The sequence below is a fragment of the Symphalangus syndactylus genome, chromosome 6 (assembly GCF_028878055.3).
Source record: "Symphalangus syndactylus isolate Jambi chromosome 6, NHGRI_mSymSyn1-v2.1_pri, whole genome shotgun sequence".
Classification (NCBI taxonomy): Eukaryota; Metazoa; Chordata; class Mammalia; order Primates; family Hylobatidae; genus Symphalangus; species Symphalangus syndactylus.
The window spans coordinates 54338326-54352302 of record NC_072428.2 but is presented as its reverse complement, the minus strand read 5'-3'; the positions used below and the strand labels follow the sequence as shown (position 1 = coordinate 54352302).

The following is a 13977-nucleotide window of genomic DNA, read 5'->3' as shown; positions in this document are numbered from 1 at the left end:
ATTAGCTGGAATTACAGGAGCACCACCACGCCCGGCTGATTTTTCTATTTTTAGTAGAGATGGGGTTTCACCATGTTGGTCAGGCTGGTCGTGAACTCCTGACCTCAGGTGATCCACCTACCTCGAACTTCCAAAGTGCTGGGATTACAAACATGAGCCACCACGCCCAGCCAAAAACATGGATATTTTAATAAATGTTGAAACAACTGACTTCATTCATTCATTAAGGGGGAGAAACTGTATCCATGCTCTACTTATAATTCCAGATGGAACACTTTTTTATTTTATTTATTTATTTATTTATTTATTTATTTTTGAGACCAAGTCTTGCTCTGTCATCCTGGCTGACATGCAGTGGCAAGACATCTCGGCTCACTGCAACCTCCGCCTCCCAGGTTCAAGGGATTCTCCATCAGCTGCCCGACTAGCTGGGATTATGGGCGTGTGACCACCACACCTGGCTAAGTTTTGTATTTTTAGTAGCGACAGGATTTCACCATGTTGACCAGGCTGGTCTGGAACTCCTGACCTCAAGTGATCCATCCGCCTCGGCCTCCCAAAGTGCCAAGATTAGAAGCATGAGCCACAGCACCCAGCCTCATTTTTTTTTTTTCTTGAGACAGTCTCAGTCTTGTCGCCTAGGCTTGAGTGCAATGGCACAATCTCGGCTCACTGCAACCTCCGCCTCCCGGGTTCAAGCAATTCTCCTGCCTCAGCCTCCTGAGTAGCTGGGATTACAGGCATGCATCATCATACCTGGCTAATTTTTGTATTTTTAGTAGAGACGGGGTTTCACCATATTGGCCAGGCTGGTCTTGAACTCCTGACCTAAGGTGATCCACTGGCCTCAGCCTCCCAAAGTGCTGGGATTACAGGAGTGAGCCACCATGCCTGGCCTCACTCATTTTTTTTTTCTTTTTGAGACATGATCTCCTGCTGTCTTCCAGGCTAGAGCACAGTGGCACAATCATAGCTCACTGCAACTTCAATCTGACTCATGCAATCCTCCCACCTCAGTCTTCGTCTTCTGAGTAGCTGGGACCACAGGCACTTGCCATCCCACCAGGCTAATTATTTTTTTTTTTGTAGAGACGGAGTCCCCCTATGTTGTCCAGGCTGGTCTTGAACTCCTGGGCTCAGGTGATCTTCCCCTCAGCCTCCCAAATTGCTGAGGTTATAGGCATAAGCCACTACACCCGGTCTGGACCACATATTGAAAAGAAAAAATATTTATCAGAAGGTAACATGAAGGATTTTTTTTTTTTTTTTTTTTTTGAGACAGAGTCTCACTCTGTCGCCCAGGCTGGAGTGCAGTGGCGAGATCTCGGCTCACTGCAAGCTCCCCCTCCCGGGTTCACACCATTCTCCTGCCTCAGCCTCCCGAGTAGCTGGGACTACCGGCACCCGCCACCACGCCCAGCTAATTTTTTGTATTTTTAGTAGAGACAGGGTTTCACCGTGTTAGCCAGGATGGTCTCGATCTCCTGACCTTGTGATCCACCCGCCTCGGCCTCCCAAAGTGCTGGGATTACAGGCATGAGCCACCGTGCCCGGCCATGGATTTTTAAAAATAATCTTAGGGTAGAAAAGATCTTTTTAAGCATGAAACAAAATCTAGAAATCAAAGATTAATAAACATAACTATATAAAAATCTAAAGCTTCTGTTTAATGGAAAAAACACATAAAGTCAAGGGATAAATGACTAGAAAAAGTACAAGCACATGTAACAGAGAAATGCTAATTTCCTTAATATATAAGAACTATATTAAAAGTTCTTACAAATCAGAAATGAAAAAGTAAACAATCCAATAGAAAAATTGACAAAAAAAATAAATGGGCCAGGCACGGTGGCTCACGCCTGTAATCCCAGCACTTTGGGAGGCCGAGGTGGGTGAATCACCTGAGGTCAGGAGTTAGAGACCAGCCTGGCCAACATGGCGAAACCCTGTCTCTACTAAAAATACAAAAAAATTAGCCAGGCATGGTGGCACATTCCTGTAGTCCCAACTACTCAGGAGGTCGAGGCAGGAGAACCACTTGAACCTAGGAGGCACAGGTTGCAGTGAGCCAAGATCATGCCACTGCACTCTAGCCTGGGTGACAGAGCGAGACTCTGTCTCAAAAATAAATAAATAAATAAATAGGCAATTCATTAGGAAACAAATACAAATGGCAAATAACCATATGAAAAGACGACAAATTCAAGACACACAAATTGAAATGAGACATAATTTTCACTAACAAAAAAAAATTATTTTTTTAGGCCAGGTGCAGTGGCTCACACCTGTAATCTTAGCACTATGGGAGACCGAGGTGGGTGGATCACCTGAGGTCAGGAATTAGAGACCAGCCTGGCCGACATGGTGAAACCCTGTCTCTACTAATAAATACAAAAATTAGCCAGGCATGGTGGCGTACGCCTGTAGTCCCATCTACTTGGGAGGCTAAGGCAGGGGAATCTCTTGAACCCAGGAGATGGAGGTTGCAGTGAGCCAAGATCATGCCACTGTACTCTGGCCTGGGTGACAGAACGTGACTCAGTCTCAAAAAAAATTAAAAATACATAAATATATATATATATTTAAACATGGGATCTTGCTCTGTCGCCCAGGCTAGAGTATGGCATCTCACGGCAAAATCAAAGTGCGGTAGAGCCTCAAACTCCTGGGCTCAAAGGACTGTTCTGGGACTTCAGCTTTCCATGTAGCTGGGACTACAAGTCCATGCCAGTGCTTCCAGCTAACAACAAATGTTTTATAAAACCCAGTTTGGGCCGGAAAATAGAAATGTAAATTAATACAACTTCTCTAGTGGATAGTCTGGCAATACTTATCAAAATCTCCAATTCATAATGCATTGACTCAGTGATTTCAATTCCAGGAATTTATCTTACAAATGTACAGGAACAAGTTTACAAAGACATATGAAAATGGCTGGTGTACCATTTTTTGAAACAGCAAGAAACTAAAAACAACCTAAATGTCCAGCATTAAGATACAGTCATACACACACATAATATAAATCTTCATATATACATAAAATCTTCCTGAAAGATACACAAGAAATTGCTATCAGTAGATATCATGAGGGAGTTAAGATTGGGAAAGAGGGCCGGGCGCGGTGGCTCACACCTGTAATCCCAGCACTTTGGGAGGCCGAGGCAGTTGGATCACGAGGTCAGGAGATCTAGACCATCCTGGCTAATACGGTGAAACCCCGTCTCTACCAAAAAATACAAAAAATGAGTGGGGCGTGGTGGCAGGTGCCTGTAGTCCCAGTTACTTGGGAGGCTGAGGCAGGAGAATGGTGTGAACCCGGGTGGCGGAGCTTGCAGTGAGCCGAGATCTCGCCATTGCACACATCTGGGCAACAGAGCGAGACTCTGTCTCAAAAAAAAAGACTGGGAAAGGGGAATAAAATTTCACTTTTCATCATATACCCTTTTATACAGTTTAAGTTTATTCTACCCATATGCATCCATTTCAAATTTTTAACACGTGATAATTTTAATAGTATTAGGTTGGTGCAAAAGTAAGTGCAGTTTTGCCATTATTTTTACGTTTGCACCAACCTAATAATTTGTTTAAAAGACTTTCCTCAGAATATATACCAATTCAAAATAAACTTTGCCTATGGTTGAGAAGGGTAAGGGATAAGACCAAGGCTAGAGAATAATGACGACTTGAACATAGATCTTTTTATTTTAATACAAAAAAGACAATGAAAGTCTGACAAAATGTTAATAGTTGCCAATTCTGGGTTTATTTGACATACTATTCTTTTACTCTTCTATATTTTTTATATATCTCAAAATAAAAAGTATAATTAAGAGATAAACAATTTTTAAAAAAAACCTTTCCTTCACCTACATCTCTCTTCAGTTCCTGCCAATATTTTATGGACCCATTCAGTCTCAAACTTTTTTAAAGCATTGTCTACAGTCGTTTTTTTTCTAACTCTTGGACTTTCATTCACTTGTTACCTCATGGTTAATTTCCACAACCCATCTACCCCACCTACCTAGACTACCCTCTCTAAGGTCACCAGTGACCTCTAGATTGCTAAAATCCAAGGATACTATCATGTTCATGTTTTTCCTGATCTCTCAGTAGCACAGTTGAAACTGTAACATGGTTGGCCACTCTTTCCTTCTTGAAACGCTCTCCCTTTGCCTGCCATGATACTATACTATCCAGGTTTTCTCCACTTTGGTCTCCCTTTCTCAGCTTCATTAGCCTTTCTCCCTCTACCCAGATTTTTAAGGTTGAAATTCCTCAGGGTATGATCCCTGGGTCCCTTCTCCACCTTTTCTCCTTTAGTGATCACATTCATTCCCATGGCTTCAATTAAAATTGACAAAATAATGACTTTCATATTTATAGTTTCAACTCAGACCTAAATTTTTAGCTCAAGATCAGTGTATCCAATGGGCTGCTTAATATATCCTCTGCAGGCACTCCACACTATTACAAAAACCACAGAAAAACAAACACTGCATGTTCTCACTCATAAGTGGGAGTTGAACAATGAGAACACATGGACACAAGGAGGGGAACATCACATACCAGGGCCTGTCGGGGGGTGGGGGGCTAGTGGAGGGATAACATTAGGAGAAATATCTAATGTAGGTGATGGGTTGATGGGTGCAGTAAACCACCAGGGCATGTGTATACCTATGTAACAAAACTGCATGTTCTGCACATGTAACCCAGAACCTATAATTAAAAAAAGAAAGAAAATATCCTTATTTCTTTTTTTTTTTTTTTTTGAGTCAGAGTTTCGCTCTTGTTGCCCAGGCTGGAGTGCAATGGCGCGATCTCGGCTCACTGCAACCTCTGCCTCCCGAGTTCAAGCGATTCTCCTGCCTCAGCCTCCCGAGTAGCTGGGATTACAGACATGCTCCACCATGCCCAGCTAATTTTGTATTTTTAGTAGAGACGGAGTTTCTCCATGTTGGTCAGGCTGGTCTTGAACTCCTGACCTAAGGTGATCCACCCGTCTCGGCCTCCCAAAGTTCTGAGATTACAGGCATGAGCCACTGTGCCCGCCCGAAAATATCCTTATTTCTAAAAACCCAAGCTAAAGTATTCAAGGGTAAAGTATCATGATGTCTGATTTTTAAAAAGCTAACATGACAAAATGTTAACAAAGGTGAATCTAAATGGTGGGTAAAGAAATGTTCATTGTGTTATTCCTGGGGAAAAAATAAGCTTCTAAAACTACTAAATAGCAAAGACTATATCCTCTTAATTTTGTATCGCCAGCATCTAACACACAGTCTAGTAAGATACATGTTTGTCAAGAGATGTATAAATAAAAAGAAGCCCATTATTTTGAGATGTTAGGCTTTGGACCCAGTAGAAATGGTGCCACCATCTTCTAAAATAATTAACATATGTAAAGCCTCTTCCACACTTCCTTGCACACAGTAGGCATTGAGTAAAAAATGTTAGTTCCCTTCCTTACTTCCATTCCTTTATCTCTGATACTTGTTAGACACATGACAAACGTCATTAAAATCCAACAACTCCATTGAAATTTCTCACATAATAGACAAAGCAAAAATGGCAAGTAATTGGGTTGAAACAGAGATGGAAATCCATTGAGTTAATCAGACTGAATGGACATTCATTTTGGATTAAACAGTGTGAGAAAAGCCCTAGCCTGATGATGGACATACAAGGCAGTTCTGGAATAGCAGCAGTATTAATAATAATAATTACAGCTGCTACTTTTTGAGCATTTTATCCTTTTTTTTTTTTTTTTTTGAGACGGAGTCTCGCTCTGTCGCCCAGGCTGGAGTGCAGTGGTGCAATCTCGGCTCACTGCAACCTCCGTCTCCAGGGTTCAAACAATTCTCCTGCCTCAGCCTCCCGAGTAGCTGGGACTACAGGTGTGTGCCACCATGCCTGGCTAATTTTTTGTATTTTTAGTAGAGATGGGGTTTCACTGTGTTAGCCAGGATGGTCTTGATCTGACCTCATGATCCGCCCTCCTCGGCCTCCCAAAGTGCTGGGATTACAGGCGTGAGCCACCGCACCCGGCCAAGCACTTTATATCTTTTGTCTCACTGAATCTTCAATTGGCACACTATAGTTTGTATTATAATTATCCTCTTTTTTTTTAATTTTTTTAATTTAAGAGACAGGATCTTGCTCTGTCACTCAGGCTGCAGTGCAGTGGCATGTTCATAGCTCACTGTAACCTGGGCTCAAGCGATCCTCCTGCCTTAGCCTCTGGAGTAGGTAGGATCACAAGCCTGTGCCACCACACCCAGTTAATTTTTTAAAAAATTTTTTGTAGAGACAGGGTCTCACCATGCTGCACAGCCTTCTCATTTTTTTTTTTTTTTTTTTTGAGATGAAGTCTCGCTCTTGTCCCCCAGGCTGGAGTACAATGGCGTAATCTCAGCTCACTGCAACCTCCGCCTCCCGAGTTCAAGCAATTCTCCTGCTTCAGCCTCCCGAGTAGCTGGGATTACAGGCGCTTGCCACCACACCCAGCTAATTTTTTGTATTTTTAGTAGAGATGGGGTTTCACCATGTTGGCCAGGCTGGTCTCGAACTCCTGACCTCAGGTGATCTGCCCGCCTCGGCCTCCCAAAATGCTGGGATTACAGGTGTGAGCCACCGCACCCGGCCTCACAGCCTGCTCATTTTTTAAGGTGAGGAAACCAAGCTACAGAGAAATAGCCAAAGATCAAATAAATATGTAGTACAGTTGGAATCCAAACTTACTGTAGAGCTCTTGCTCTTAACCATTACTTTATGTTCTCACCCATGATTCTATTCCATGCTCACATGGAGGTGTAGGGTTTGGTTCAGGCCACTGTTCTCAAAGATATGGTAGGCTTCCTTCTAGGCAAAATTATTATAGAGTGCTAAAGGGTCACTTAAAGCAGGCCAACTACATCAGGTAAAAACTGCTTACCTACAGAATAGATGGGCTTCTCTTCTGAAGTTCTAAACCTAAAAGGAGGGAGAAAGTATGTTCAATACAATTAGAAACCCATATTTTATTTGCATAGTTTGCAAAATTTATATTCTATCACTAAAGATGCATCAATGCTGTTTCCTTACTCCTTCTTTCCTTTCTTCCTTCCGCAAACTTTAATAAGCACCTGATGTGTGCCAAAGTGCCACATCCTGAGAATGCAAATATAAGTAAGATGTCTCTATCCATGGTCTAGTTGGGACAGGTGCTGGTAAACGAATGTGAGCCACAATATAGTATTGATCCGGAACAGAAACGTACAAAATTAAACAGCACACAAAGGAAAGTATGGTCACTTCTACTAGGGAGGTGAAACTATTTTGAGGTGAGTTTTAAAAAACGAAGTGGCCGGGCGCAGTGGCTCACACCTGTAATCCCAGCACTTTGGGAGGCCAAGGCGGGCAGATGACTTGAGGTCAAGGGTTCGAGACTAGCCTGCCCAATATGGCGAAACCCCATTTCTACTAAAAATACAAAAAATTACCCAGGTTTGGTGGTGGGCACCTGTAATCCCAGCTAATCGGGAGGCTGAGGCAGGAGAATCACCAGAACTCGGGAGGCAGAGGTTGCAGTAAGCCAAGATTGTGCCACTGCACTCCAGCCTGGGCGACAAGAGCGAAACTCCATCTCAAAAAAAAAAAAGATAATAATACTACAATCTCATGGGACTGAAAATGTATCTTAAACCCTGAGTCAGTTTAGTCTTTTGTAAAATGATATTTATATTTGTCTTGTAGTGTTTTTTGTGAAGATTAGAGATAACGAAAAATAGCTAGTATGGTGCCATAGGAGGTGCTTATCAAATAGTAGTCGACTGATTAAGATGGGATAATAGATTAAGATGGAAGGGGATACTATCACATTTGGGATTAAGAAAAAAAATAAGAAGATGGAAGGGAAACAAAGGGAGAAAGCCCTCAATAAATGTTAAGGACTCAAGAAATCATCTGGGATCATGAGTGCCGAGTAGTTCAGGAAGATATATGATACATTATTTTATATCCTATGGCTGTCACACAAAAGACATTTGGTGCATATTTGCTGCTGAACAGAGAAATAAACCACCAAATGTATTTCATCAGACTTAGAGAAAAACAATGGGGAGCCTGGGCATGGTGGCTCATGCCTGTAATACCAGCACTTTGGGAGGCTGAGGAGCATGGATCACTTGAGGTCAGGAGTTTGAAACCAGCCAGGTCAACATGGTGAAACCCCATCTCTACTAAAAATAGAAAAATTAGCCAGACATGGTGGTGGGTGCCTGTAACCCCAGCTACTCAGGAGGCTGAGGCAGGAGGATTGCTTGAACCTGGGAGGTAGAGGTTGCAGTGAACTGAGATAGTGCCACTGCACTCCAGCCTGGGCGAAAGAGATTCTGTCTCAAAAAAATAAAGAAAAAAGAAAAACAATGGAGAGGTTGCATTCTATACACAGAACAGTTAAAAAAAAAGACAACTTGGATTTGAATCCTAATTCCAACCCAAATTAGCTCCACCATATTAAAACAACAGATTAAACTCTCTGGACCCCAGTTATTTATATAAAATTGAGATAATATCATCTGTTTTACCAGGTCACTATGAAGGTCAATTCATTCATTTAACAAATATTTATTAAATGCCTACTATGTGTCAGGTACCATTCTAGGCCTAGGAATAGGGCAGTAAACAAAACTAAAAGTCTGTATCCCCATGATGCTTATTTTTAAGGGGCAAGGAAAGACAGTTAAACATTTTTATATATACAAAATGAGTCAGATGGTGACATCTGCTATAAAGAAAAATAAAGCAAAGTATAAGGGAAGAGAGATTGATGGAGGGGTGTATATTTTACATAGAGTAGTCAGGGAAGGCCTCTTGGATGGGATGACTTTTGAACAGAAACTTGAATAAAGTACAGGACAAGCCATATGGATATCTGAGGAAAGAACACGCACAGATCCTGGGGTGGGAAGGTGCTTAGATTATCAAGGAATAGGAAACCACAGTGCAGCTAACGCTGAGTAAGTAGTATAAAATGAGGATACAGATTATGGAAGGTCCTATAGGCCATGGTAAAGATTGCAGGTTTTATTTTGAGTAACATGGGATACCACTGGAGAATTTGGAGCAAAGGAGTGATGTGAGCTAACTTGGCTTTAAAAGAATCATTCTTACGTTCATAATGTTAGGTCTCTTTAAAAAAAAAAAATCACTCTGCTTTACTGTGAAGAATAGAAGACAAAGGTAAACTAGGGAGACCAGTTGGGAGGCCAAGTGATGGTAGTAAAGGCAATGAGAAGATAAGGAGCTGGCCCCTAGTGGTTTAGCAAAACAGAAAGCATGAGGCAAAAACTGGAGAAAGAAATGGTTCTAGGTCTGGCACAGTGGCTCATGCCTGTAATCCCTGCACTTTGGGCAGATCACTTGAGCCCAGGAGTTCAAGACCAGCCTGGGCAACATGGCAAAACCCTGTCTCTACAAAAAATACAAAAACTAATGGGGCATGCTAGTACATGCCTGTAGTCCCAGCTACTTGGGAGGCTGAGGTGGAAGAATCACTTGAGCCTGGGAGGTCAAGGCTACAGTGAGCTGTGATCATGCCACTGCACTCCAGCCTGGGCAACAGAGGTAGACTCTGTCTCAATTAAAAAAAAAAAAAAAAGGTTCTGTTTATATTTCAAAAGTAAAGCCAACAAGTTTTGCTGAAGAATTAACAGCATCTGGCTGGACGACGCGGGGGCCCACACCTGTAATCCCAGCAATTTGGGAGGCCGAGGCAGGCAGATCACCTGAGATCTGGGGTTCAAGATCAGCCTGGCCAACGTGGTGAAACCCCATCTCTACAAAAATACAAAAATTAGCTGGGCATGATGGCAGGTGCATGTAATCCCAGCTACTTGAGAGGCTGAGGCGGGAGAATCATTTGAACCTGGGAGGTAGAGGTTGCAGTGAGCCAAGATCACACCACTGCACTCCAGCCTGGGTGACAGAGTGAAACTCCATCTCAAAAAGAAAAAAAAAAAAAAAAAAAAAAAAAAAGAATTAAGGCCGGGCGCGGTGGCTCACGCTTGTAATCCCAGCACTTTGGGAGGCCGAGGCGGGCGGATCACAAGGTCAGGAGATCGAGACCACGGTGAAACCCCGTTTCTACTAAAAAATACAAAAAATTAGCCGGGCGTGGTGGCGGGCGCCTGTAGTCCCAGCTACTCGGAGAGGCTGAGGCAGGAGAATGGCGTGAACCCGGGAGGCGGAGCTTGCAGTGAGCCGAGATTGCGCCACTGCACTCCAGCCTGGGTGACAGAGCAAGACTCCGTCTCAAAAAAAAAATAAAAAAATAAAAAAATAAAAAAAAAAAGAATTAACAGCATCAAAGATTAACTGCAAGTATTTTGGCCTCAGCAACTAAATGAATGGAGATGCTATTAACTGAGAATAGGGAAGGAGCAAGGTGGCAGGCGAGATGCATGATGCGCTTATAGACATGCAAGTAAATATGATGAAAAAATGCTGTGTGAACTATGAAGCCAAAGGCAAATGTTACCTATATTTAATTATTGTTGTTAATATCCTTACCTTAAGAGAGAAAAGCCTTGCTTAAAAATAGTATTGTTCCTCAGGCACAGCACCTACAGCAAAACAGCCACGTTAGGACAATCTTAAGCATTTATAGACCTCCAAGTATGTCTTCTCAGAGAGGCAAGAAACCCACAGTACACAAACCAAAAAAGGACAAAAAGGCTCTTATCTAGCAAAGAAGCTACCCTACAATTAAAACCAAGCATGCAAACAAACCAAGGTCATCATTCTCATTCCACCCACTACAGTAAATGCTCAAAAAACAGAAGTCCCCCCGCACACTGCTTTCTCACTGTTTACCATTTCCAACTTAATCTATTTTTTTCTAATATCAATCAATCATTACTATGCATCTGCCATGCACAGCATCATGAGAGGGGCTTTATTAAATCTTCTTTAATTCTGAAAACACTGCAAGACAATTTCACAAGTAAAGCAACTGAGACCCAGAGAGGTTATATTCCAAAAAATTATACCTAATAAGCTGCTAAGAGGACTGACTTAATGGCCAGGTGCGGTGGCTCATGCCTGTAATCCCAGCACTTTGGGAGGCTGAGGTGGGCGGATCACGAGGTCAGGAGTTCAAGACCAGCCTGACCAACATGGTGTTGTCTCTACTAAAATTACAAAAATTAGCTGGGCGTGGTGGCACATGCCTGTAATCCCAGCTACTCAGGAGTCTGAGGCAGAAGAATCACTTGAACCCAGGAGACGGAGGTTGCAGTGAGCAAAGATTGTGCCACTGCACTCCAGCCTGGGCCACAGAATGAGATTCCGTCTCAAAAAAAAAGAGGAGGCCGGGCGCGGTGGCTCACGCTTGTAATCCCAGCACTTTGGGAGGCCGAGGCGGGCGGATCACGAGGTCAGGAGATCGAGACCACGGTGAAACCCTGTCTCTACTAAAAATACAAAAAATTAGCCGGGCGTGGTGGTGGGCGCCTGTAGTCCCAGCTACTTGGAGAGGCTGAGGCAGGAGAATGGCGTGAACCCGGGAGGCGGAGCTTGCAGTGAGCCAAGATCGCGCCACTGCACTCCAGCCTGGGCGACAGAGCGAGACTCCGTCTCAAAAAAAAAAAAAAAGGACTGACTTACTACAAAAGCTATGCCTCTATTACAGTACACTGTCTCTCTCAATAACAGTGATAGGCTGGGCGCGGTGGCTCACGCCTATAATCCCAGCACTTTGGGAGGCCAAGTTGAGTGGATCACGAGGTGAGGAGTTCGAGACCAGCGTGGCCAAGATTGTGAAACCACGTCTCTACTAAAAATACAAAAATTAACCAGGCATGGTGGCGGGCATCTGTAACCCCAGCTACTCAGGAGGCTGAGGCAGGAGAATCCCTTGAACCCAGGAGGCGGAGGTTGCAGTGAGCGAAGATCTCGCCACTGCACTCTAGCCTAGGCAACAGAGCAAGACTCGTCTCAAAAAAAAAAATTAAAAAATAAAAATATAATTAAAAAATGACAGTGATAATAATACTTCACAATGGAGGTAAGAACAAAAAAACAAATATAATGATAGCAACTGCAGCCTCGATCTCCTGGACTCAAGCAATTCCCTTGCCTCAGTCTTCCAAACAAACGTCTGTTCTTTTGTTTGTTTGTTTTACGGGAAAGAAACAAAAAAAAGTCTGTTCTTAAGGTCCTATAACATAAAAAGAAACTCCTGCCCACTATGGATAACAATTTTAATTCTTTCAACATGGATGTATGAAAAGTCTAGTATGCAAAAACAAGGAAAATCTGAGAAACTATCAGTCAAGAGGAGCCTACAGAAAAGACGACGACTAAATAAAATATAATATCCTGAATGGGATCCGCAACAGAAAAATGACACTAGAGAAAAAGTAAGGAAATCTGAATAAAGTATGGACTTTAGCTAATATAATATACCAATATTGGCTCATTAATTATAAAAAAAAAATCACACTAGGCCGGGTGCAGGGGCTCACACCTGTAATCCCAATACTTTAGGAGGCTGAGGCAGGCAGATCACTTGAGGCCAGGAGTTCAAGACCAGCCTGGCCAACATGGTGAAACCCCGTCTCTCCTAAAAATACAAAAATTAGCCAGGAGTGGTGGTGCGTGCCTGTAATCCCAGCTACTTGGGAGGAGGCTGAGGCAGGAGAATCGCTTGAACCCAGGAGGCAGAGGTTGCAGTGAGCAGAGATCATACCACTGCACTCCAGTCTGGGCAACAGAGCAAGACTCTGTCTCAAAAAATAAATAAATAAATCACACTAATGTAAAGATAATAGTAATAGGGGAACTTGGGATATACGGGAACTCTGTGTACTGTCTTTGCAAGTTTTCTGTAAATCTAAAACTATTCTAAAATAAAGCTTATTTTTAAAAAAGTCTATTATAAGCCAGATGTAGTGGCTAACGCCTACAATCCAAGCATTTTGGGAGGCCAAAGTAGGAAGATCACTTGAGCCTAGGATTTTGAGACCAGCCTGGCCAACATAGGAAGACCCTTTCTCTACAAAACAAAAAATTAGCCAGGCATGGTGGTGCACACCTATGATCCCAGCTACTCAGGAGGCTGAGGTAGGAGGATCACTTGGACCCAGATGGCTGAGGCCACAATGAGCCGTGACTGTGCCACTGCACTCTGGCCTGGGGTGACAGAATGAGACCCTGTCTCAAGTTAAAAAAAAAAAAAAAGAAAAGCTTATATGCCAACTGCTATGCTGAATGTTAAAGAGAATATAAAAACAAAATGTAACTACAGGGATGAATCTTGAAAACATTATACTAAATAAAAGAAACCAGTCACAAAGGACCAAATATTATATGATTCTATTTCTGTGAAATATCCAGAATAGACAAATCTACGGAGAAAGGAAGTCAATTAGTGGCTGCCTGGGGCTGGAAGGTCTGGGGAGCTGTGGATGACTGCTAAGGGGTGTGGAGTTTTTTTTTTGGGATGATGTTCTCAAACTGATTGTAGTCATGGTTGTACAATTCTGTGAATATAATAAAAGCTACTGAATTCCACACTTTAAATAGGTGAATTGTAGGTTATGTGAACTGTATTTCAATAAAACTATCAAAAAATGTATGCACAATCTCTGTCCTTCAGGCATTTGGATGGCTGGAGACATAGACATACATTTGTATTAAACAGCTAAGCAATACTGCAGGCATTGTATGAAGTCAAAATAGGTGGTATGAACAACAAGCACACCTGGCAGGAAATCCAGGGGGAGATGGCTAGGAGAAATCTTTAGCTTTTGCAGAGTTATAGACGTTGCTGAGGATCTGCTTAGTCATGAACCCTCTTCCTAGACAAATGCATATAAGCAAAGATATAGGAAGAGTTTGCCTATTACTTCAGGAGATTCACCAAAACTCTTATCATCACCCAAGAACCCCTATGCTAAACCAAGAGATCCTCAGAGCAAGGGTCATGTCACTTTCCTC

At 42.6% G+C, this 13977-nt stretch overlaps 1 protein-coding gene across 3 annotated transcripts in view; it reads right to left on the bottom strand.

The window, feature by feature from the left end:
• The window catches only part of MRPL48 (mitochondrial ribosomal protein L48), a 76413-nt gene that overhangs the window by 46997 nt on the left and 15439 nt on the right, over positions 1–13977 (bottom strand). For all 3 annotated transcript variants that reach the window (XM_055282908.2, XM_055282910.2, XM_063641390.1), the window contains exons 2-3: positions 10549–10601; positions 6932–6969 (exon numbers count right to left, since the gene is read on the bottom strand). In XM_055282908.2, coding sequence (XP_055138883.1) covers positions 6932–6969; positions 10549–10601 — 91 coding nt within the window. The remainder of the gene's footprint in view (positions 1–6931; positions 6970–10548; positions 10602–13977) is intronic.